Source organism: Mercenaria mercenaria, chromosome 14 (genome assembly GCF_021730395.1).
Source record: "Mercenaria mercenaria strain notata chromosome 14, MADL_Memer_1, whole genome shotgun sequence".
In the NCBI taxonomy this organism is placed as follows: Eukaryota; Metazoa; Mollusca; class Bivalvia; order Venerida; family Veneridae; genus Mercenaria; species Mercenaria mercenaria.
In genome coordinates this window covers 42793675-42818437 of record NC_069374.1, presented here as the reverse complement: position 1 = coordinate 42818437, position 24763 = coordinate 42793675, and the positions used below count along the sequence as shown (strand labels likewise).

Sequence of the window (24763 nt, the reverse complement as noted above, 5' to 3'; positions counted from 1 at the left end):
GTAAACGGTGAAATTGCCTTATATAAAATGATCCATGCATCAATTCAATTTTTCACAAAATCCATTAAAATTAATTTGGGTGGTCCGACAGAAAATGGTATTTAAACACATGTCAGATATAAACTGGGGCATTAGGTTTTCTTACATATATACCAAAATTTGGAAGTTTATTTCTCCATTTGTTATGATATCATGTACTGATATTTTGTACCGATATTATCCTGAATTTCTGTCATTCTACTTGTTTCTCTTTTTGCCATTTTTTCGATCTATTGCAGCCAATCATAAAATTCGAAAAAGGTCAGTCTTAGGACCTCTCCTTTTTCTGCTTTACATAAATGACCTACCTATGGCTGTATCTTCCAGCGTACGCCTTTTGCAGATGGCTGTGTAGTTTATAGGACTATAATTCAGCTCAGCTGCAAGGGGACCTTGACAGTTTATCATTATGGGAGCAGAAATGGAAGATGTCTTTCAATGTAAACACATGTCTCTGGGTCCAGTAAACCTATAAATACAGTCTTTACCTTGTCTGTTGTCAGTCAAGCCACCAATTTAGGCGTGGAAGTAAAATCATCTTGGTCTCCATATATAAATAAAATTTCTAATCAGTGAAAGCTAGTCAGAGCTTAGGTTTCTTGAAACGCAATATACATTCTTCTGAAAGTTCCACCAAGGCAGATGGTTAAATTGCCAACCAACTTTAGAATACTGTTCTAGTGTATGGGATCCTTACCATCAGAAGGATATAGACAAACTAGAAAACATGTTTTAAAAAGCTGCAAGATTTGTAACAAATAATTATAGCAAGACCCCGGGCACAGTCTCAAATATCATAAAAGACTTAAATTCAAGTTTAAAGGACAATATAGTAGATTAATTTTATTTTACGAAATGGATTATTGTCATGTATATTTTGATCCTAAGTCATACGTTACACATTACACAAGACAGTCCAGACACTACAATCATCTGGCATTTCAGATACCATCTACAGCTGATTATTATAAAAAAAAAAAAACATTTTCCCCTAAATTGTACATTAGAACACATTACCATCTCATGTACACAACAGTTCATGTGTATACATGTATATATTTTGCAGTCAAGGGAATTAAGGTTTAAGGTGTTAGGTTTTTACACCTGTTTTATCACAACTGTTAGGAGGCACTAGGTGCACGCATGGCCATAATGTATCAATATTGAAGGTTTGCCATTACTATAAATGATGAATGATGAAGGGTAATGAATAACTTAATTCCGTTTATAAAACCGCAAATAGTACGTCAGCTGATTATTTAAATGGGCATGTATGATATATTAAACTGATTGTTGACGGGGTATACATTAGACTGGCATCAGTCGTTAGAGTCATTAAATGTAAAGCATTTTGCCATAAAACCAATCCCCTTTGATAGCACTTTCTGAAAAAAATTTACAATATCTCTAACCTCTAACTCTAACTGTTGAGATGAGCCTAGAGAGAAAATGGTTTTCTTGGAAAATATTAGTGTCAGTATGAAGAAAGAATAAACTTTATTACAGATAACTTGATCTCAACATACTTTGTAAGTCTAGGGTATACATGTGCTTATAACAGTGCTAGAGAAGCGAACTTTACGGTAACGAGAGTATCTCCATACATTGGGCCAATACGGTTACGCCGTTTGGCCGCTGGCAACCGGCTAGGCATTTCTTTGACTACCCAGTACTGCCTAGGTCTATCTGGCGTACGCCGATATACACAAGTCTTACAAGAAAAGCTAAGTGGATATATTTTCGCGATATAAATTTTAAATATCAGTAAAGATAGAAACAAACCATAAGAAAAAATACTCTTACTTGTTTGAAACAGGCAACAATAGACAATCATAAACATCAGAAATGTGTTGCTTTTTACTTACAGCTCACCGCGCGGGCGTATACAGGGTCAATCGTTTTAATAAAAAGCCTGAGATTTTTTTTCTCGTTGCTCACCTGGCCGGCGTATCCCGGGTTGAGTTGATGGGATTTGAAAACATTCGCCGGAAGTTACAAATGCGCACCTTGCGCATAGGAAGTCGCAGTGAAGGGATCACGTCATTCGATTGCTCAAAATATATTTTACACTTCAAAATCCAAAAGAGAGGTTAAAAGTTAGTTGAACTGAGAGAGCTTGTCAATAATGGAAACGCGGTTAATGGGAAATGACGCCAATATGATATCGCCTCCCTGATAAGTTTGCAAAATATGATATTTGCTGAAACAGGCTTTATTTTGAGTAGTGAATAATTTCACTGTAACAAATTTGAAAAAAGTAATATATAAAAACATAAGCGCTCGATTATAAACGTGCACGTCTGTCATATCAATGTACGTACAACATACGCGCTTGATTAAAAACGTGCACGTCAATTATTATTGACATATCAATGCACGTATAACACAAGCGTTCGATTATAAACGTTTACGTCAGTCATTTCAATGCACGTACAACATAAGCACTCGATTATATACGTTTACGTCAGTCATTTCAACGCACGTACAACATAAGCGCTCGATTGTAAACGTTAACGTCAGTCATATAAACGCACGAACAACAGAAGCGCTCGATTATAAACGATTACGTCAGTCATTTCAACGCACGTACAACATACGCGCTTGATTACAATCATTATTGACATATCAATGCACGTCAACATCAGCGCTCGATTATAAACGTTTACGTCAGTCATATCAACGCACGTACAACATAAGCGCTCGATTATAAACGTGTACGTCAGTCATAGCAACGCACGTACAACATCAGCGCTCGATTATAAACGTGTACGTCAGTCATAGCAACGCACGTACAACATCAGCGCTCGATTATAAACGTGTACGTCAGTCATAGCAACGCACGTACAACATCAGCGCTCGATTATAAACGTGTACGTCAGTCATAGCAACGCACGTACAACATCAGCGCTCGATTATAAACGTGCACGTCAGCCATATGAACGCACGTACAATATAAGCGCTCGATTATAATCGTGGTCGTCAGTCATATCAACGCACGTATAACATAAGCGCGTGAGATGTACAACATAAGCGCTCGATCGTAATAGTTTCCTATTTCTAGTCTAGTGTTAGTTAGACCAGAATAGATATTTGTTTTCTGATCTTAGTTATTTACTTCCATAATCTGATTCTCCGACGAGCTTTCTGGTACCAGTTTCATAAGGCGTAAAAAATGCTTGTTTCCGGTAACATGCTCAAAAAATTAGGGTAGGGGACACTTTTTTTTGTTGTTGTTGTTGTTTTATTAAGTGGGACTTTTCGGAAATTATTTTCATGCCAAAAAAGAATGCAAATAAGGGGGTTACGCCTTTAGAGCATCAGTAAGTTGATTTCTAAAATCACTGACCATGATTAAAGCATAAAAATGCAGTTTTGGAACTTTTTGTTACGGCCATAAATACGGTTATGGTCGGGCCAAAATTTTAGGGTAGGTCGGGATACCGGAAACAATCATTTTTTACGCCTAATAACTCAATAAAAGACAAATAGTAAAATTTCATAAAGATTTATTGTTGCATAATGAAACTAAAACAATGAATCAATCAAACAACAACTATGTATACACTAAAACTGACAGTTGTAGTCTCTATGTTCATACCCCAGAAGCATGTAGACACATTGTCAGGTACACGTGCACTTAAATAAGACACGTGGTGGACACAGATCAGACAAGTAAACAAAAGTTCATACATGTGGACAAAAATCCAGAAATTTGAGTCAGAAAGATGAGGATACAATTGGAAAGAGACAAGAGGTCAATTCATAGAGACAAAAGCGCATTTGCATTTTTGCAAAATCGTTTTGATAAATGCAAAAAGGCAGATGTTTCAATGTTTGAATATTGTTTAGTTGTAAGTAGTAAGTTCCAATTATAACATTATAGGAGAGGGGCACGTGTGTAGGTGGTCATATGAACTCTTAGAGAAAACTTCAATACTGTATACAACATTTTGGCAAGACATGGCTAGCTTTAATAACAATTATTTACATGTGCTGACAAAAGAGTACAATTATGTAGCAAATAAGAGGCATGGTGTTTTGACCGGCTGTAGACTTGTGTTTATCTAATAGGAATGCTTTCGTTCGTTAGTAGTAAAATATACTACGATTCCATTAAATATATACAGACAAGAAATGACGCTCATATTTTACATAAGTTACTCGAAAAATGTTAGTTTGAATAAATAAAGTTGATATTTCATACACATTTTAATCAGTTTTTTGAAATTTGAAAGTTTGATGATTGTCTTGAAGGCTGCCACTTCAATGAAAAAAGAACAACTGATTCGCCAAACAGAGGAACTCAAAATAAAGACTTAACTATGTCAGCCGTTCAGACTACAAAATAGGTATTCTGTCATGGCACAGTATCATGGCAAACTATTTATACAGAGACAGAATATAACAAGTACCACAGGATGCTAGGGGTTCGTCTAAACCAGATCTATGATATGTACAAGTATATACATTTTAGTCTTACTGTGATAAGGCACTTGAATGCACGAAGTAAAATGTTTGTAAATGATTTACAACCTAAAATCACAGTCAACATATAGTATGAGTAAGTTACGGTATATTGTCCCCAGTGTGCACCAGATTTATACCAGAAGTGTAGCCACGGCTGCTGCACTGTTTTCAGCCTTTCAACTTCCGGTTTGTCCACTTTTTGTCTATAACTATACCGGTGTTCACCATTTTCTCAAAATATGTATAGTTTTCTTATCATATCTTTAAACAAACTCACTCGGCACACCTTTTCAACAGCATTTGATATTGTATCTATTAGACATATCTTGAAACAAACTCGGCACACCTTTTCAACAGCATTTGATATTGTATCTATTAGACATATCTTTAAACAAACTCGGCACACCTTTTCAACAGCATTTGATATTGTATCTATTAGACATATCTTTAACAAACTCGCAACCTTCAACCTTGATGTACTTGACATATCTTTAACAACTCGGCACTTTTCAACAGCATTTGATGTTGTATCTATTAGACATATCTTTAAACAAACTCGGCACACCTTTTCAACAGCATTTGATATTGTATCTATTAGACATGAGCTTTTCACACAGCTAAATTCAGATATTGAGCTCAAAATCCAGCTGATACCCTTCCACTGTCTGCATTATGCATAAGTCCGAGAGCAACCGCGTGTTCACGTGATTTCATTCGAAGAGCCGCTAGACTTTCGTCTGCTGCGTAACGTTCCATGCTGGAAACTGAAAAATCAAAATGTATTATTTATGAGATTGATAACAATCACATTGAATGTTGGAAGATATTCTTAAATGTGATTTACTGATATTACTAAAGTAATCATATACACACCTGCATAAGTTTTTTTTTCATATTCGCACTACAAAATTATGGCAAAAGCCTGATATGAAGGAAGTATCGAGTGTGTTAATAAAATGGATACTGCATAACTACAAGAATGTGTTGCAACTCAAGTGTTTGTATTTATTCAATGTATTTAATTCTTATGTTTTATTTTCATTGTCATTTCAAAATTGTTTGAAACTTTCAATTGTACACTCTGGCTGTACACTGGACCCATTAAGAGTGTTTAAAAGTTATAAAAAGTAATGATTTTGCAACCCTTGACATAATTATGTTTTATAACATACTTGAAATATATTAGAAATGTGCTATTTTCGTTTTCATTCATTTTCGAAAAAGATACATTTTCAAAAAGGTTTCTCCTCACACGTACAGAGACTAATAACTTGACCAACAAAATCTCGTCAGAAAAAGAATGTTTTCTTCCCGCTCTAAGAACATCTTTGGACCAGCGGTTTATATTAATTGAAAGAGAAAAACTTAAACATGTTCTTTAATCTCGGTATCAAATAATAATAGAACAGAACCTAAAGTATAATAGACAACTTCTGGGTTCGTCTTTTTTTTTTCTTTGCTTTTATTTATTTATTTATTTTTGCTGAAACAGCTTTTGACCAAAGAAGGCGAAAAAAGCTATTTTCGCCGTACTGAAAGACGGTCCTTCCGTTTGCAAAGACATGAATTCCATTTGTTAAAACTGAAATCATCTTTTTATTTATTGTGCACGTTTCATGGTGATGGAAATGTTTTCATTCGAGTTTGCACCGTTATTAAAAGTATTTATATCTTTCGCGTTTTTTTTCTACCTGCAGAAAGATGTGGATTGTAATGGATGCCGCCTTTTGTAACGTCAGAGATGTGCGGTACGTGGTTTGTTCCCGGGTATCCAGCTAGTGTCTGTTGTGTGTTTGGTGTGTTGGAATTTGCCCACGTGGTATGCGATGGAAAAGGATCATTGGCAGGTAAATTTGAATGAAGACTGGACTGCAAACTTGACTGTAAGCTGGCAAGATTGTGCATCTGGAAACAAATTTATATTATGGGAATACATGTATATTTTACACACAAGAAAAGCTTTAAACAACGAAAGTCAAACGTGCAACCAAAATGCTTAAAGCACTTAATCATAGAGAATATTACCAAGGGCATTTTGCAGTCTATTACAGTCGACAAAACTGTTAAACTTGTAAGTCTTAGCAGTAAAGCTTGCACAAACCTGGCTGGCATGGTTTAAGTAGTTGTCCATAATTCCATGGTACGGTGTGTGGCTGTGTTCTTGTTTGAGACTTGTTGGCGGCATTGAATGGTGTATTCCAGACGGCACTGATGTCCGATGCCATATCGCGTCTGTTAAAATCATATAAGCAATAATTATTATATTTTTAATTCTAGAGGTATCAAAACATATATATTATATTCTTAGTAGACTGAAAACGGAGAAATGCTTTAAACTCATAATATTTATGTAAGCAATCATCTGAAATGTTAACTGTTAGACAGACCGATATATCTTTATAAAAAGAATGGAGATCTGTTTTGAAATGATAAACATTAAAAAAAATCCCAAATAAAACACCAGAATTTACACTAGAATGGGTCTTGCATGTTGAATGGCAAATTATTTCAGGAACTAAACACACGGAACTATAAACTATTTTGGATATAAAATTTGATAATCCCGAACTCCAGAGCTTTAAGACCTTTGGATATGCGTAGCAAAATGCTGTTATTACCTTGTGCGGCTGGGAATGTGTAGCTTGGAGCATCATGCAGCATGTATGGGTTGGAGGGGACGCCTTGTGGAACTTGTAGGAGACTGTTCAATGCTGAGATCTGATTACTTCCCATTTGTTTACGCCATCTAGCTCTTCGGTTACTGAACCACACCTGGACTCGGGCCTCGGTCAGTTTCGTTCTTTGAGCTAGTTCTTCTCGCGTATAAATATCAGGATAATGTGTGCGTTCAAATGCCCGTTCCAATTCTTCTAATTGTTCCGCAGTAAAAGTAGTTCGACTTCGTCTCTGTTTGCGTTTCAGCTGCAGTCCTGGTTCCGAGTCGCAGTCGGACAGCTCTGAAATGATAAAATATATCGACTGTTGGATGATCAGTACCTTTATTTTGAGGCTGGTTCAAAAGCAAAATCTGTTCGAATGAGTTTCCAACTATCCAAAGACGCCTTTTGTCGACAAAAATAGGCCCCGAATTCAGTATTGTATGAACAAGTATTCAGTGGAACTCAACTAGACTTACAGTCTAGGACTAATTCTTCCATCTCAAAACTGAGACATTTGCACAAGCACTCCTAGGGTCGTGAGTTTGATCTCGAAGCATAATAACTGTTAAGTTATCAAACATACCCAAAACTTGTCTATGTAAAAAAAAAATAAAGACTAAGAAGTATATCTTTGTTATTATTTTTGCATAGTTTCCCATTTCCTTTTTATGCCGGAAAATGTTTCTGATAAACAAACTTATCTACAAGAGATAGGATAATCCCTAGTAGCTAAATAAGATTATAACAGATCAGTTTATAACGCATCCGCGGACAATTTATTTTAATGCTAAACACAAATCAAAGGCAAAGTATGAGAATGGTGAAAATATTGGTGTAACACTTGAAAACTCATTGATTTACGACGATTTACAAAGATGAGTCTTCTTTTCTCAGTTTATGACACCGATTTACATGGCTATAAGCTTCGGGACGTCCCTGGTTTCATTCGGTACACAATATTGTATAAACCTCTGTGTGGTTGTTTGATCACCGTCAATAATCGAATCAAACATTAAAATTGACTTAAAAAGTTTTATTTCATAAGATTCTCTGATGTACCTAGACTTGGCGGCGACTTTTGTGGGTAAATTTTAATAGGTATGAACGCGATAAATCGGGGATTATAATTCCTTTCGGGATGATTTTATGCTTCATTACCATCCAGCCTCTTGTATTTACTTTATAATTTCAAAATTATGACAAATGGCGTCATGTAAGGATAGAAAGATGGGACTTTTGGTCATAACATTGGACCCAGATTGATTAAATTTGGTATGAAAAGACAATTACCCTAAACTCTAAATCTTTCCGGTCATATAAAAGCCTTTTGATTGACTTTACCTTATCACTATGTCCTTATCATGTTAAGATCCTTTATTTTTTCATATTGTTTCATATCATATCATATGACATCATTTCAGATCATATCATATTTCGTCGTATCATTATCATTTCTATACATTATTTTAATATCTTACGTTGCATCGCTGCTTATCCCTATGGTTCCTTTCTTACTTTAAATGATGTTTGCAATATATGTCGGCACACTAGATGTTGTGTTAAGAATCGACCTTGTGACATGCAAACATCAGTTCTAGCGTTTGGAGGCTCGAACATTTGGTGCTTGTAAATAAAAATATTCAGACTGTCTATAGATTTGACCATCTTCAAATTTAAGAAAAAAACCGGCTACTTGGCATGTCATCAGATCGTGAAATATGTCTACAAAGGAGCAACACTGATAGATATGTAAGCACTTTCAGATTTTAAGACGTATATTTCTGTATATATATATAGTAAGAAATGCAGTACTGTAAATGATGTCACAATATTACTAAAAGTTACAAACGAATTCTAAAATGTTTTACAGTAATAAATACCCTGAAAAAATAAACATCACTTAATGGGAATTCAATTTTAATTTCCGAACACGTCAAGGATTTTATAATGCAATCAATCACTCCAGAGGAAGTACGGAAATCAAAGCACAGCGGGACCAATCAAAATGACGGATCAAAGTCACTGCTGTCCGGGAGACTGTCACGGATAGGTCATTATCAATCATTATTTCTCATATTGGCCAATCAGGATTGCCTAAAGTCGTGTAACCTAGTCACCCACCGCGTGGAATTCTTCAAAATATTTCATCGCACAAAATGGTTTAAAACGCTGTCAAAAATTACAAATTCATAATAATAAATTAAGCGAAATGTTCTTAAATTATTTTCTTTTGCACCATAAAGCATGCAGTGAACGTTCGATAAAAAATTTCGCTTACAGTTAAGCACAAAAAGCCTATTAATTATTAACTACTGGTACTTGATGTATAGAGATTGTGCCTAAAAATTTCAAAGTTTCTTTCAGTGTGAAATGATCGCTAAGTACACTTAGTTGATGATAAGATATTTTATCAAACAGGAAAGTCGCAATGTGACCTAAATTGTGTCGGCGTGACTCTAAAACCCAACATTCAAACGTGTACAACAGTTGTATGTACCCGCTGCATGCGTATTTACACTTGATATTTCGACGTCATATCAAAATTATTTACACCGCTTTTCACAGCGGCTCTGAAAAGCGTTTAACAAAATTACTTATTGCTTAAAAATAATGAGCGATGGAATTTTAGGTAGCAGCATTGTGTCCTTTGGTAAATATTAACTCGTGTTAATTAAGTTACAACTGTAATTATGACATGAAATTGGAATGTGTTTGTGACTCTAGAGTTATTAGAAGGATCAAAATGACAGTTGTTTACTGTCACTGTTGGACAGCAGTATCAATTAATTCTAGCGCACCTCTATGTCACATCTGATATGATATCCTGACCTCAATTCATGACATTAGCGCTGACCTACGATCCACGAATCTAAGGGCCAGCGGGATTCCCAGTGGATGAAAATCCCAACCTTTTTAGGACCTTTGAAATTAAGCAAAGATGTACAGAGAGTGAACTGAATTAACTTTTTGACAAATCTGTTTGATAAAAAGAATTGAAGGACCACTTACCGCGTATATAATCCCATTTTGTATGATTTCAATTTCGTCGGACGAGGATTTCATATTTGTAGGCCATTTTGTATTCATACATGCATGTGATCAATGCCGGAATAATACCGCACGATATGACATTTTTACGTTTAACATAGAAATTTGCATGATAGGAAACAAAATGTAAATGATTATCAACTGAAAGAATCAAAGAGGACATTAATCGATTGTGCGGTACACATTGGTGTCCACGTTTCAGAGGCCAACGCCGTCTTCAGTCAAATGCAATTTGTATTTTGTTCGGTCGCAAACAGCCTGAGCATTTATATGTGAGGGTCGTGATTAGGTTTGCAAAAATTGCTGAGATAAAAACAGTATATAATCATGATTGTGTTTGTTTCTTCATTCTAAATATGATATTTATCTGTAACACATGCTTTCCATAATACATCTTTTAAGGACTGGTGGTAAATATGTCAGAAAACGCTACTTTAGAAGTTACATGTTGAAGCAAAAAAGTTTAATATCAGAGCAGAAATTTGTTTTGGAATTATATTTCTAACTTTGCATCACAAATGCCTAAATTGCATTTTATTTGTATTAATTGTTATATAACGGCAATGTATAAGTTCTTTTTGTATTGTGCCGCGGCTATGAATTGTGTATCATCAAAGTCATATATTACACACAAAAAAGCTATGTAAATATTTATGGAAAATGACTTAATTCTATAAGTGGTCAGCTCTCAGTCAACCACTTTAAGAACCTAATTTTGATAAATTCTTTGGAGAGAGCCTCATTGAAACTGTTCAACATGGCGTAAAGCGTTCAACGGATAATTATGGTCCGCCGATGGTTGTTCGTGAATATACGGAAATTGTGCATTCTCTCCAATTATCTCGTCTCAATTGTCCGGGACAACAAACTTTCAAAAGCCGCACGCAACATCTGGGTACACGCGCCATGTGTTATTGCTATGGAAACCAACTGTCATACGTTTGAAGAAGAAAAACAAAACAGGATATTTTAGGACGGGTGAAATAAGATATAATAAGATATAATACATTTTCATCAGATATAATGTAAAACTTTTAGATAATCTAAACCATTAACGAAATATATAGGCCTGTTTACATGACGTTGTCAGAAATAAAGGCATTCGCTCCCTAAATTCTGCCCTTCTTGATTTTATATATATATAAAAACTTTCAATTACACTACAGGGAAGTTTTTAAAATGTTTTTTTTTAACCTTTTCTTGAAGATCTTTGTCAGTGGTAAATAAAAATTAGAAGAAAATTCATTTTTAAACGTGTCATGTTGCTAAAATGTTAGATCAAAATTGTAGTGCTGGTGTATGACCTAAGTTTACATGGTGAATTTCAATGTGCAATAGTTTTATGATGAAAATACGCCTAAAATGCCAAATGTAGACCATCTCCGTAAGGTTTTATACAGCAATAACAACTTCTATTTCTCTGAATTCTCCACTCTGCAAGGACATGCTGGCGCCATATCACTATTTAGTGTTTGTATAAGTAAAGACTGTTAGATCCATGTATATATATATATTCGCCAATACCTTATACAATACTATATGCTCAACTTAAACATTATAATTTATAAAATGAGTAAAAAAAATGTCTTTCATTTTAAAGGAAATCTTCAAAAGAAATATTATTGTAAGTAGTGTCTTTTTAAAAAGCAAAAAAAAAAAAAGACTAAAATATCAGTATTCCAGAACACGGAGGACCTCGCCGAATCAAAATAGTTTTCAGTGTATAATTGTTGCCCGACTAATGTCTAAACAAGACTATCTTTGTCAAGCGATCTTGCGCATTGTGTGTCACACAGACAAGGTACCATATGAGCATTACTACAGTACTTACTTGTCACACCGACAAGGTACCATATGAGCAGTACTTACTTGTCACACCGACAAGGTACCGCATGAGCATTACTGCAGTACTTACTTGTCACGCCGACAAGGCACCGCATGAGCATTACTGCAGTACTTACTTGTCACACCGACAAGGTACCATATGAGCAGTACTTACTTGTCACACCGACAAGGTACCGCATGAGCATTACTGCAGTACTTACTTGTCACACCGACAAGGTACCATATGAGCAGTACTTACTTGTCACACCGACAAGGTACCGCATGAGCATTACTGCAGTACTTACTTGTCACGCCGACAAGGCACCGCATGAGCATTACTGCAGTACTTACTTGTCACACCGACAAGGCACCGCATGAGCATTACTGCAGTACTTACTTGTCACGCCGACAAGGCACCGCATGAGCATTACTGCAGTACTTACTTGTCACGCCGACAAGGCACCGCATGAGCATTACTGCAGTACTTACTTGTCACATTACTGCAGTACTTACTTGTCACGCCGACAAGGCACCGCATGAGCATTACTGCAGTACTTACTTGTCACGCCGACAAGGCACCGCATGAGCATTACTGCAGTACTTACTTGTCACGCCGACAAGGCACCGCATGAGCATTACTGCAGTACTTACTTGTCACACCGACAAGGCACTGCATGAGCATTACTGCAGTACTTACTTGTCACATTACTGCAGTACTTACTTGTCACGCCGACAAGGCACCGCATGAGCATTACTGCAGTAATTAATTGTCACGCCGACAAGGCACCGCATGAGCATTACTGCAGTACTTACTTGTCACGCCGACAAGGCACCGCATGAGCATTACTGCAGTACTTACTTGTCACGCCGACAAGGCACCGCATGAGCATTACTGCAGTACTTACTTGTCACACCGACAAGGCACCGCATGAGCATTACTACAGTACTTACTTGCGGGAAGATGATATTTCTTGCATAAAGCACTACATGTACTTCGCATTGCAAGTTATCAGTATGACATATTTCTTAAAATTTCCGTCGGAGTTTCAAATTTCATAATCAGAGGAAAAATTTCAGCACAGACTTATCGTTTCTGTACACTTCTCTTCCTCTCATTGGTACATGTATCTATTTTTGATTTCAAAAAGGGGAATAATTTTAAATTATCCAAAACTTGGCTATGGTTCTTGTGCTCTGCACTCCCTCCTTTTGGCACCTGTTCATTGAAATGTTTTCAATACATTTAGGAGTTACGCCCAAGACAATGAAAACTATGTACAAAATGAAAGATAATTTGAAAAATACCCAAATCTCAGTTATAGTTCAATAATATCTACCTATTTGTCAAGTTTCATTGAATGTCTTCAGTACTTTACTAATTTTGCTTTGGACAAGGAAAACTAATTGCGAAAACATAGGTAATTTGAAAATTATTCGACAAAGAGTTATGATTCTTGAGCACTGCACTTTTTCCTAGATGTCAACTGTCATTTTTTCAAGTTTTAATACTTGAACTCTCTTCAGCCCTATTAGGGAGATCATTCGAAAAGTAAGTAATGCAGTATTGTGGCTTTTATACACTGCACTTCCTCTTATGCCATTAAGAAATTCAACAAAATCCCTTAAACAGCTTTGGAGTTTTCTGTGTTAAATGGTTTTTAATAATTCTTTTTGTTTCTAGGACAAGAAGATATAGACCGCAATGACACTGTGGCATCATAGCTCATCACAAAGCCAGTTAGAAATATTTGGAACATGTTACGCACTTTCAGTATGTTTTGACATATTACAATTTGTTATCATTTTGATTATCATAGATATCCCCGCCTCTATAATATCTTACATGTGATCAAATAACTAACAATTTTGGTAATTTGACAGTTAATTTGTCAGTTAATTTGCCAGATAAAATGATCTGATAAAAAAACGGCACGCGAGTTCTTTGATTGACACTTAACTTGATAAGACATAAAGAAAATATTTCCATTCATATGGGACAACATAATATTAGATATTTTCATACATGATGCTGAAAGATGGCCCTTTTCTGACAAATCCAGATACATTTTAGTTTCTTGCTACTAGTATATACAAAAACCTGTTATAAAATTTGAATGGAGTGCGGATTTTTATAAATATTATTTTTGTACATGAATTTTACAGGTATGAATCGACAACATGGTCATTTTTTCTAGCTTATATTAACGTTGTTGTTTTATATATCTTATAAGAAGTAGTGCTATAGACTCCTATATAGATCTAAGTTTGAAGTAGCTAAACTACTAGTTTCTATTTGCGATACAGTACATAGTCTCTCAGTCAGTAGACTTAACGGCTTCTCTTTTGAATTTCAAATCAGCAAAGGAAATATTTGCCCAAGTTAAAGAAAACACGTTTATATAGCAATTTCTAACAACATTCAAGTGTCTGACCCATTCAAATCAGATTTTACGAGATTTTCAAATTGTTTTCCAGTCGATTTACTAGCATCGAGCGACCCATATCAAATTGACAATGAAATTGCGAATGAAATTGATTTCTTTACAACTCCCAATTTAATGACGTAACGAACATGCAATACGTCAATCATGGCGACTTCGTCGTTACGTAAAAAATTGTCTCGTGCCGGGAAATAAATCCGTAACAAAAATATAACAATGACCGCGAAGCATGATAGATCTTTTTGTGTTTTGAAATAGTTTAAAATTTCAAATTCTTTCCCGACGTTTGTTGAAAAAGTTAATTTTTAGAAAATTAAAAACTGCTGTGCCGTACCTAATAAATTTGTCTCGTTTTTCTCTGGTCAATCGCCACATTCAATCGCCGATAAATGATAGATCGGTGTCTTGTTTTGTCAAGAAAGCAGCCTACATTTCAAAGTCATTCAAATGATTGAAACTAGTTTCTCAAAAGGTTAGAAACAAAATTGTTAAAACTCCATGCAGCTGGTCAAAATAAGAGTGTTTTTTTTTTCTTAAAAATAAATTCTCTAAAAAAAATACCATTTTATACAAAAAAATAAGATTATAAGAAAGTATTTGTAACATATAATTCTTTTCACAATGCAAAGGTACATAATTTATTAACATATTGCATACTAGAATGATTTCTTTTCATAAAATAGGCTATATAAAAATAACTTATTCAAAAGCTGTATATCAGAATGTTTTTTTTTTTTTGTTTTTTTTACCATGTTGTATATCGGAATTCAAGCCTGTACATCTCATTATAAATCGTTGTCAATTAAGAAGGGATAATTTTTTCAGCACAATTTTAATTTTTACGGTACTAGAAACAACCTGCTTCATTAGAAGCTTCAGAGGAATTCCAAACTTAGCGCAGTTTGATGGCAATTTTAAACAAGGTGTTAAGATATCCTCCAGAGGTTGCCCAGTAGGATGCCGTCTCATTGTGCTAGGTAGGCTGTATCATTCCATATGGTACGGAAAAAGATGTGACGATCTAATTGCTAATCAAGGATCTTGATAATTTAGTTTTTCTTCTAATTTAGACAACCTGCTGAGACAATGTAGAAATTCACCTCTGTGTATTATAATTATAGGAAGATAAATTATTCACGTCCAGCTTGGCCTAACTAAAATCATTCCAAACTCAACTTTGAAATAAATGATTCATTTTTGTTAATTTTGAAAAAAAAAAAATCTTAAAACAAAAAAAAACCGTACATATTTTTCTGAAAATTTAACACGGATTAAACAGCGCGTCTTTAAAATGAACCTTTTTTTGCAAAATATATTAAAAAAAGCTAGAAACGAAATATTGTATTATTATAAGAAAGACATCCTCTCATCATACGTAGGCTGTGACCTTTCAAATAGCTATTGGCATCATCATCATCGACAACAAAAACAACATCATAAATGAAAAATGGTCATGCTGTTAAAGGAAACCAAAGAATGGTTAGTTGTACTTGACAAAGTATGTGCAGAGTTTTTATAAAATTCGCACAAATTTTATAATTAATTTGTATACATCATATTCACAGCATAATACATGTATTATAAACTACTGAATACTTATCGGCGGTCTTTAAAACCTACACAACATCTTAGAAGAAAATACACCATGTTATCTATTTTTACTTATTTCTTTGCTATAAGTATATTTAATAAGAAGAATGGACAATGTATATTAGAAATTAATCAAAGTCATTTATCTACCATAATTTGAGGTTTGCTTTGCTTGTATGTTGGTTTTTTTTTTTTTTTTTTTTTGCTTTTTTTTTCGTTTATTTTGTGTTTACTAAGCTAATAACTCATCTTAGGAATTAAAATCTGTGAAACGATTCTTTGGAAGCAAAAAATGCAACCAAACAGAATAATAGCAGACTCGGTTTGACTGAGTTTGTTCATGAGAGGTAATGAAATGTGCAACACCTCTCACGCCCCTTAGCACCGGCTTCAGCGGGACTCTATTACACATACATGTATATTGAATGGACTCCATGATCCCAAAGAAACAGAAAATATAACAACACTGAAATTATATCCAATCAATTTAGAAACAAAGTCAATATCATTTCATCTTCGGGCATTAAAATGATCTTAAAATTTATAGCGCAAGATGTTTCCAATTGTCAACGTGTTTTTCTCAAACATGAAAATGCTAGAAGCCTTGGGATCTTTGTTCTCTGACAACAACAAAAAATCGAAAATGAAAATATGACACATTTGTCGTGAGTTTTTATATTATTATTTGAGTTTCGCAACACACGTGCGCGGCTGCATGTCAATAAGTGCTATTCAAAATCCTTACTTACCATCATCGCCGTCGCTCTTCTCATCACTTTTGTCGTTTCCAAGAATACCATCAATGTCATGGTTACCTCTGACCTCTGACCTCTCAGTGTCACTTTCATGATCTTCACTTGAGTCTCCGTCGGAACCTTTGATATTGAATTTGGCCCTCAGGACTCGGCTGATAGAGCTCACACTTGGCACTGTACTACGATCACAAAGTCCATCTTTTAAAAGTCTGTCACGAATTTCCCAACTAAATATTCCAGGATTATCCCGTTTATAAGTTTCTATTTTTCTCTCCACTTCCGGTGTGGCAACCCTAGGTTTCGAGCCACCTATAACTCCAGGGCGGATACTTCCAGTTTCTTGGTACCTCTGTAGAATCTTGGAGACGCAGCCATGCGAGACCCTCAGCTGACGACTGATGACACACGGACGAACTCCCTGTGCGGCCAATTCTACAATTTTCAGTCGGATGTGGTTTGGGAGAGGCCGTCCATTAATGAATACTCCACCAAGTTGATTTACACGACCTTGTCCTGAAATAAGAGATACTTTTACATTACTGAGAAAAAAAGCCAGTTCCTTACAACGATTTGAATGATACACTTTCAGTTTGATACTTTAGTAGTTGTCAGAACAGCAATTTCTTCTTTCTATAGGAGCCGACTAAACTATACCACACTACGGGTACATCAGTAATTATATAAGAGTGCACTTTTCAAGAGAAATAAACTAAACGGTTAATGAACAAGATTTAAAAAAGAAATTATGATTTATTTTTTCAAATAAAAAAACAGTTAATTTTTTGTCCACGAATCAATAAAATTATTTGAATTTGAAAATGACATCAAAAAATACGTAAGCAATTTGACATATTTCTATTCTCAAAATCTTGTTCATCTTGGTATTGCATTATAACCCTCCAATACACACACATAGAAGATTACAGGGACACGATAGGACAGAAGCAAACTTTAAAGATATGTATATATTACATTCTAGAAAAATAAACGAACTTTGGCTGCTTATTGGAATAATTCGATACGTACATTTACAACTGCAATTACTGAATTATACATTCAAGTTAAACATTTATTTGATAAGTAATGTATATAAATGCAGAGAAGAATAGTGTATAAGAGAACTGGTATATCACGGGTATATTGATAACTAATAACATTTTCTTTATTCCGTCCCTGTTATTTATTTATTTTAGTAATTATTTGATATCAAATAGTACGGAATTTATCAGGCTAGTAGGAATAGTCATTTTTCGTGTTGCTTTTACTCTCCGTATTACATTTATTATTTAAAACATCTCAGGAAGGATTTTTTTCTTCTAAAAGCAAACTGTATTTTCAAACAGAAGAATTAAATGTTTCAATACATTCTTACGAGTTAAATATTCAGTTTTTCACAGATGCCGATCTTTCAAATAAAAGAAAATTGATTATCCTAGCATGTATATTTCAAGGATTGTGGATAAATTCTAAAATTATTCACTCCCAAAAATATTGTAAACGAATATGTGGTTTGGCAGGTGAGAATTTCCGCTGATTGCATATCGCTTCATTTTCTAAATACTGTTGAAAGTACAGTCATAAAAGAAATAAAAATATTTTTCTGCTAGGAGTAAACGACAATTTTGGAAGTAAACATACAAAACAATCTAAATGAAAACAATCGTAAAAACAGAAGCTATTAAAAAAAGAATAAAAAATCTATCAATCCATTGTTGCGTTAACAATTAAGAAAGTAAATGTATACTTTTCATTATTTTGCCCCTAAATTTAAACAAAATAAGCACTATTTTGCTGTAATTGCTCTTTCTTCAGTCAAAATATTCTGATGAATGTCTATGTTGGAAAAAAATATTAATGTTTAATTATATGATAATCATAATTCTGTCTGTATAAAACATTTGATTTCATTTACAATTCTTCAGGTATCAATAGCTGAGTTCCAAACTGAAAAATGAATATATTGCACTAGCATCAGTTAGTTCCAGTCATTATGCAATCGAAATTTAATTACCTGATCATGTTCGAAAAATGATATAAGACTTCGTATATAAAAATGATAATCTATGCAAAGTATATTATGACGGATGATGTGGCCTACCTTTGAGAAATACTTCAGTTTCAAGCTGTGTATATTCCATGGTGAATTAAAATTAAACGTTTATTCTGCGGCACAAATTAATTTCACAATTAACAAGGCACTTTCTACACGGGTTCACTTTTCAGTGGTGTAAGAAATTTTGAGGTGTGCTTGGAATAAGATACTGGTCCATTAATATGCAAATAAGCTAATGAATTATGCATACGTTGAAACAAAAGGCGGGAGATCACCGGATGTGGTCCTCATGGCTTACATAATCGTCTGGAACCAAAACTGATAAGCCCTAACTTCGTTTACAATTTAACAAATCTTGGAGTATCAGTGATTAATATATATAAATTACATAATATTTCTGCAATGAAAGGCAAGGAAAAAAGGACACTAAAACGTCAGGGCATGATTATTTAACAGTTGTAACGGAAAGAATTGTTTCTTTTCGAAAATATTACTTTAGATTGATTCTGCTGAGAGGACAAGTCAAGAGATCTGCTGGCACCTGTTTCACAAATTGTACAAGTTACATCCAAAGTTCTCTCCTAAGTATGAACTTTTAAAACACATTTCTTCCATATTATACTACCAATATCATTTCAAAAAGATGTCATTGTATCAACTTTTGACACAACTATAATACTTTTGTTCTTACCAGGCTTTATGAAAAGATGAACAGTTAAAATTAAGTTACAGTTTTTTGTTTTTTGTTGTTGTTTTTTTTTTTTTTTGTCGTGAAATCGGCCCCATTATGTGATGCGTATTACTAAAATTGTCATCATATATATAAACAAAATTGTAGTTGACGAAATCTTTTTTCAACCCAAACTGCGCTTAACTATCTAATAGTATAATGTTTCCTAAAAAATATAGCAGGTACATTTTTTGTAGGATATTTCGTCATTTTATCTGTATAAACCGTTACCGGCCTGTAGGATAAAAGCAACACTTTTTGTTCAATCTCTTTTGATCGAAAAAACAGACTGATTCCAATCTGGCCCCATACAATTATCATTAGTAAGGATCCATAAAGTGACATCATCAAAAGGGAGCAGGCCCCCTAACGGGTTATTTTGATAACCCCTAATTTTCTTTGATTGTACGAAAAACAAGTGGGCAAAGATGTTAGGGCGATTGAGAATTGATTGGCCGTGAAAGTGATTGCAACTAATTTATTTCTGTTGCGGGACACTAAGGCGGTGTTTTATGACTGTCATTTTGGATAGTGTTCCATATGGACAGCACTATCTCAACGATTTACATTATGTTAATGTGAATAAAAACGATACATCAATGCCCCTGCCCGATTGCTCAAAACTATATATACGGCATTTTTAGAGAAGTCATAATCTGTAAATCTGTATCCTAGTATATTTTCAGCAATATATCAATTGTACTGCTTTGATCAACTCAGTCTAGGCTGATGACAAGTGTTGAAAGCGCAACGTATTATTTTTGTTTGGGTCCCAAAAAGGCTCAAGTTTGATGCCATCTAAAACTACTGAAAAAAGATCACTTTTCACTTAGCTTGGATTGTGTAAGTTAACCTTGGGATTCGTCATTTCCCTATATATGCATGTACATAATTAGGTGACTACGAAATTTGTCTGTCATGCCTACCCATCATCTATTTTATAACATGTATATATTTGATAAAATAATGCTTAGCTCTATATAAATACAGGCCTAAAATATTAAAACTGTAAAGGTCTCAAACTTAACATCATAATACAAAATATTCCAACTACCTTGAATCGCCAACAGGTTTGTTCACATGACTTTTATAACAAACGAAATGAAAGACCATTAAATTTTTGATTTCCATGAAAAATCCATTGCTTAAATTTCCCCTCAAATTTTAAAAATGTTAGAACTGATTCACATCTATCAAATATGGTCTTTTCTATTTTAATGTATCCCCTCTGATCCCTGCCTACTTTCACTAACCAGTGGGTGGGGAGATGAAAGGCTCTTGATAACTTTTAGCCCTTTTTATGATAACAAAATCTCTAGCATCAAATAGGATCTTAATTGATAATGACACAATTTAACAGATTGTTATAGTGAGCAGTGATTTATGTCTATGGCGGTATAAAATTTATGTGAGAAAAGTGTGCGAGAAACTGACCAGCCTATAGTTCAAAGTGAAAGTAGAAATTAGCAGATGAAATTGGCGGGAAATTAAAATCTCTCTCCATAAAAATCAATTAACTTGCCAATGGCCAGTATGCCAGGCAGTATAAATTTCAGTGTCTTACCAGATATATAGAACTTAATATAATCTTGATTCAATACAAATGTACATGACAAATAGTTTATACCTGTACAAATTGAACATATCTATAAATATTGTATATAAAAAAAACAACAGACAAATGTAATCCTTTTTTTTTTTAAGAAAAGGAAAACATGAAATATGTTTAAAGTTGTACACGATGAGTGTATCTGTGTGCACTTCATGTAACTGAATTAAAATGTAAATGTTTTCTTTCGTTAATCCCCTGTAGTTTGTAAAAACGTTTTTGTCCCTGTTTGTTGTTTTATCACTATTTTAGTAGTTTATTCTTCGAAGCATCAGTCGTTCTATATATTTCATAATTTACAATCTCTGTTGAAGTATTATATATTGTGATTATGATAAGTTAATTAACAAAAGGTCGGAAAGAAGTATTGTAGGTGTTCGTAAATAATATTGCAGCTTCTTGTAGAAATCCGTTTTTCTTAAATATGTACAAAACTGGATACAGTTCTTCAAAACAAAGTACTTGGAAATACCAGTAAAATTACTTTTTTTAAAAAAGAAAGTGGGGGGGGGGGGGGGGGGGGAAGGGGGGGTGGGGGGATAAAATACTTTTTTATCATATATTTCTTTCAAGAAGTGCAGCCTCCAGATATTGCTCAATTCCTGCCAAAATAGTGAAAAATATTATCTAGTTTGCTTTAGATTAATCATATTTTATTTCTTTCTTTACATTTCAATACAAAAATAATACAAGACCTTTATGCAAATGGCGAACTAAATTTAAGAATTTAATAAATGCATGTGAATATATATTATATATAAACGCAAAATGGCCGGGTCACAAGTTTAAACAACAGAGGAGCGTTGGATCGCCCCAACATCAAGTAAAACAAACACTATAAACTTACAAAATGTTTTAATATCATTGCATTGCTTTTGCTCGAATTTACATATTATACTAAAGCACTTGTGCTGGGTGTAAAATAGTTTCAAAAACATGCCCTTTCCATTATTTAATTTCAAGGGATCATTTATATAATTATTTAAATTGCTATTTGTTTTAAAGTCATTCATTTAAGTAAAATTCGTTTGATTAGGTTATAGCGTACACTTGATTTCTCATCACTCAGCCTTGTATATAATTTTTACAAACTTGCAACAGAGAACGTTATGCCTACAGCATTAAAAACTCCATGTACGGAACATGTCAACATATGTTGTACTCGAATTCTTACAGACTCAATCTAGCCTGATAAAATGAAAAGACTTGTGAAAGTACATCACTTCTGAAATGTTGCGGAAATATTTGCACTAGATCTACTAAGTCTTGTGCAACACAAAGTAAAAGCCTGTCTACAAGGCCTTGCATAATTATAACATCTATAGTCTTCACCCGTGGCTAGAATACAGTATTGTAATATAAATCATATATGAAAACTGAAATCTACAGCAATTTGTGTATTCAGTACTTAATAGTTTTTAAGACTTTTTTAGACTTTGTGTTTGAATCAGTGTGCGAAGCAATATCGATACGAACATGTTTCGAAAAAAATCATCATCTGCAAATATTCAAATACAAGCCGCAAAAATACAGGGCCTTTCTTATTTTACACATTGAAAACGCATGAAATATAATTTTGCTAACAGCCGTTTCTGTAACTGTTATTGTCTATTATATTACATTTGCAGACGTTTGTTGAAATGGACAAAAATCCTACCATTAGAGGTATGCAAAGTTAACTTTGTGGGTCAATTTCATGCATATTTGTTGCAGAAAATTAAGATTGTAACCGTGTTAATGCATTAGTTTTATTTGGTTTGTATTCTAATCAACTGATAAAGTTACAAATGCTAATACTTGTTGTGGGAGGAGTTCTAAATTAAATGATTGGTCACAGCTAGTTCATTTTACAATATCAAATTAGCAAGTACACCTTATAAATTACATACATCAGCATAAATTACACATAATATTTATGTTATTTATGTTCTTCGTAAACTCATAATACTTAGATTTTCTCTGATATTTGTGGAAAAGACCTTGCTTTCAAATTAATCTAGATATTCAAGTTTGCTGGTATGTAAAAAGGTAACTTTAAAAGTTTTATTTCAAAACGTCATACAATAAACTGAAATATATTACCTTCCAAAGGAAAGCTAGACATGAGTCCAAGCCCCGCAAGGTGATACGGAAACACCGGGTTCAACATCCTTGTCGGTACCACTGTCGGTCTTGTTTGATGTGTCTTTGATGTCTCCAGGCGTGCTAATTAAATGTCTATAAATAACACTCTTCACGATGGCTTATCATATCGCCATCTTGTTTAATAACGTCAGTATAACCCCCTCTCAGTAACTAGTAAATGATTAGTCTAATTAACTCAGCGGTAATCTACTGATAATCTTAAGTATTTGATATGAATATCACTTTCAATTAGCACTGAAATGTCAACTGATATCGCGTTTAGGTGTGAAGATTCGCCGCAAATATGGCCACCCGATATGTTCACTTGATTATAATATACCATTAAGTGGCTCTCTGCAAGCATTAAATTTCTTTAATACCGTGGAAAATTCTTTAAAGCGGTTGGTTAAAATTTGTGCACGTGATTGCGACAGCTTCTTTAACGCACATCATCGCGTGTTAAGATGCTATCGGGCATAAAAATCGCCCCTGAGGTGTGACGATTTCAATTTGATGTTTGAGAATTTTAACAATGCGGGAGGCTGGGTGTTTGCCTGTCAATCTTACAAGGATTTTTGCTAGCAGATCGATGTTCCGATAAATCAGTTGAAGCGCGTTTAAGTGGGCGGGATTAGCAACGATTACATTAACGTGAGAAGAAGATGCCCGTTAACTGGGTGGGGTAATGTATGACCGATTAAAGCATCGAAAGTGTCGGCAATTCACGCTTACCGTACGGCTCTATGGAGAATTTGGAATGACTTGTAAAAATGAAAAGAAACACAATTATGTAGATGTTTCAATTTAGAACTCTTTTGATCTTAGTAATGGTCAAATTTTGCGAATAATTTCGGCGTACGATAGAAGAAATTTGAATGATTTATACATTAATGGACCTTAATGTGATTTTTTCAAACCAGTAATAAAATTACGACCCCATTAAGCTTAAAGAGAAAGATAAAGTTGTATTGTTGAATTGGATGATAATAAAATAAATCGCATATGCATGAAAATGACATAGGAAATTATAATTTGATATTTAAGAATGTATAAAATTAAGTGTTATTGCCAGTTTGTCTAAATATCCTCTTATTACTTTAAAGTGCATAAAAGTGTAACAAAGAAATCGGTAGCATAAATAGAGGTAATATAGATATATCTTTCAGTTTAAACTGATTCATTTTAGCCTGTAATCAGCTCAATGTAGGAACATGTTATAATCAAACAGGTGATGATATACGAGTGGCATCTGCATGAAATTTTCTTATCATGTATTTGCATCCTTCTATAGGGGCATTAAGTTTGCTTATCAGACATACTACTAACTATTGGAGTTTTATGCTATTTTTAAATATTGCAATAATGATTTCATTGAATTATGATTCAGTATTAAATTCCTATCCTGTACTATCCCAAAATATTT

At 34.1% G+C, this 24763-nt stretch overlaps 1 protein-coding gene across 2 annotated transcripts; it reads right to left on the bottom strand.

Moving 5' to 3' along the window:
- Nucleotides 1–5017: 5017 nt before the first annotated feature.
- On the bottom strand, nt 5018–23669 carry LOC123528200 (paired box protein Pax-3-B-like). 2 transcript variants are annotated; one of them, XM_053522762.1, is made up of 6 exons: nt 23299–23669; nt 16819–17337; nt 7125–7463; nt 6608–6738; nt 6198–6411; nt 5018–5270 (listed from the first exon to the last, which is right to left on the bottom strand). In XM_053522762.1, the coding sequence occupies exons 1-6, from the start codon at nt 23363–23365 to the stop codon at nt 5143–5145; spliced, it is 1398 nt and encodes a 465-aa protein (XP_053378737.1). In that variant the 5' UTR covers nt 23366–23669; the 3' UTR covers nt 5018–5142. The 2 variants fall into 2 exon arrangements, with proteins under 2 accessions (XP_053378737.1, XP_045163865.2); XM_045307930.2 differs by lacking the exon at nt 23299–23669 and adding an exon at nt 18923–19045.
- Between the last annotated feature and the right edge of the window lie 1094 nt (nt 23670–24763).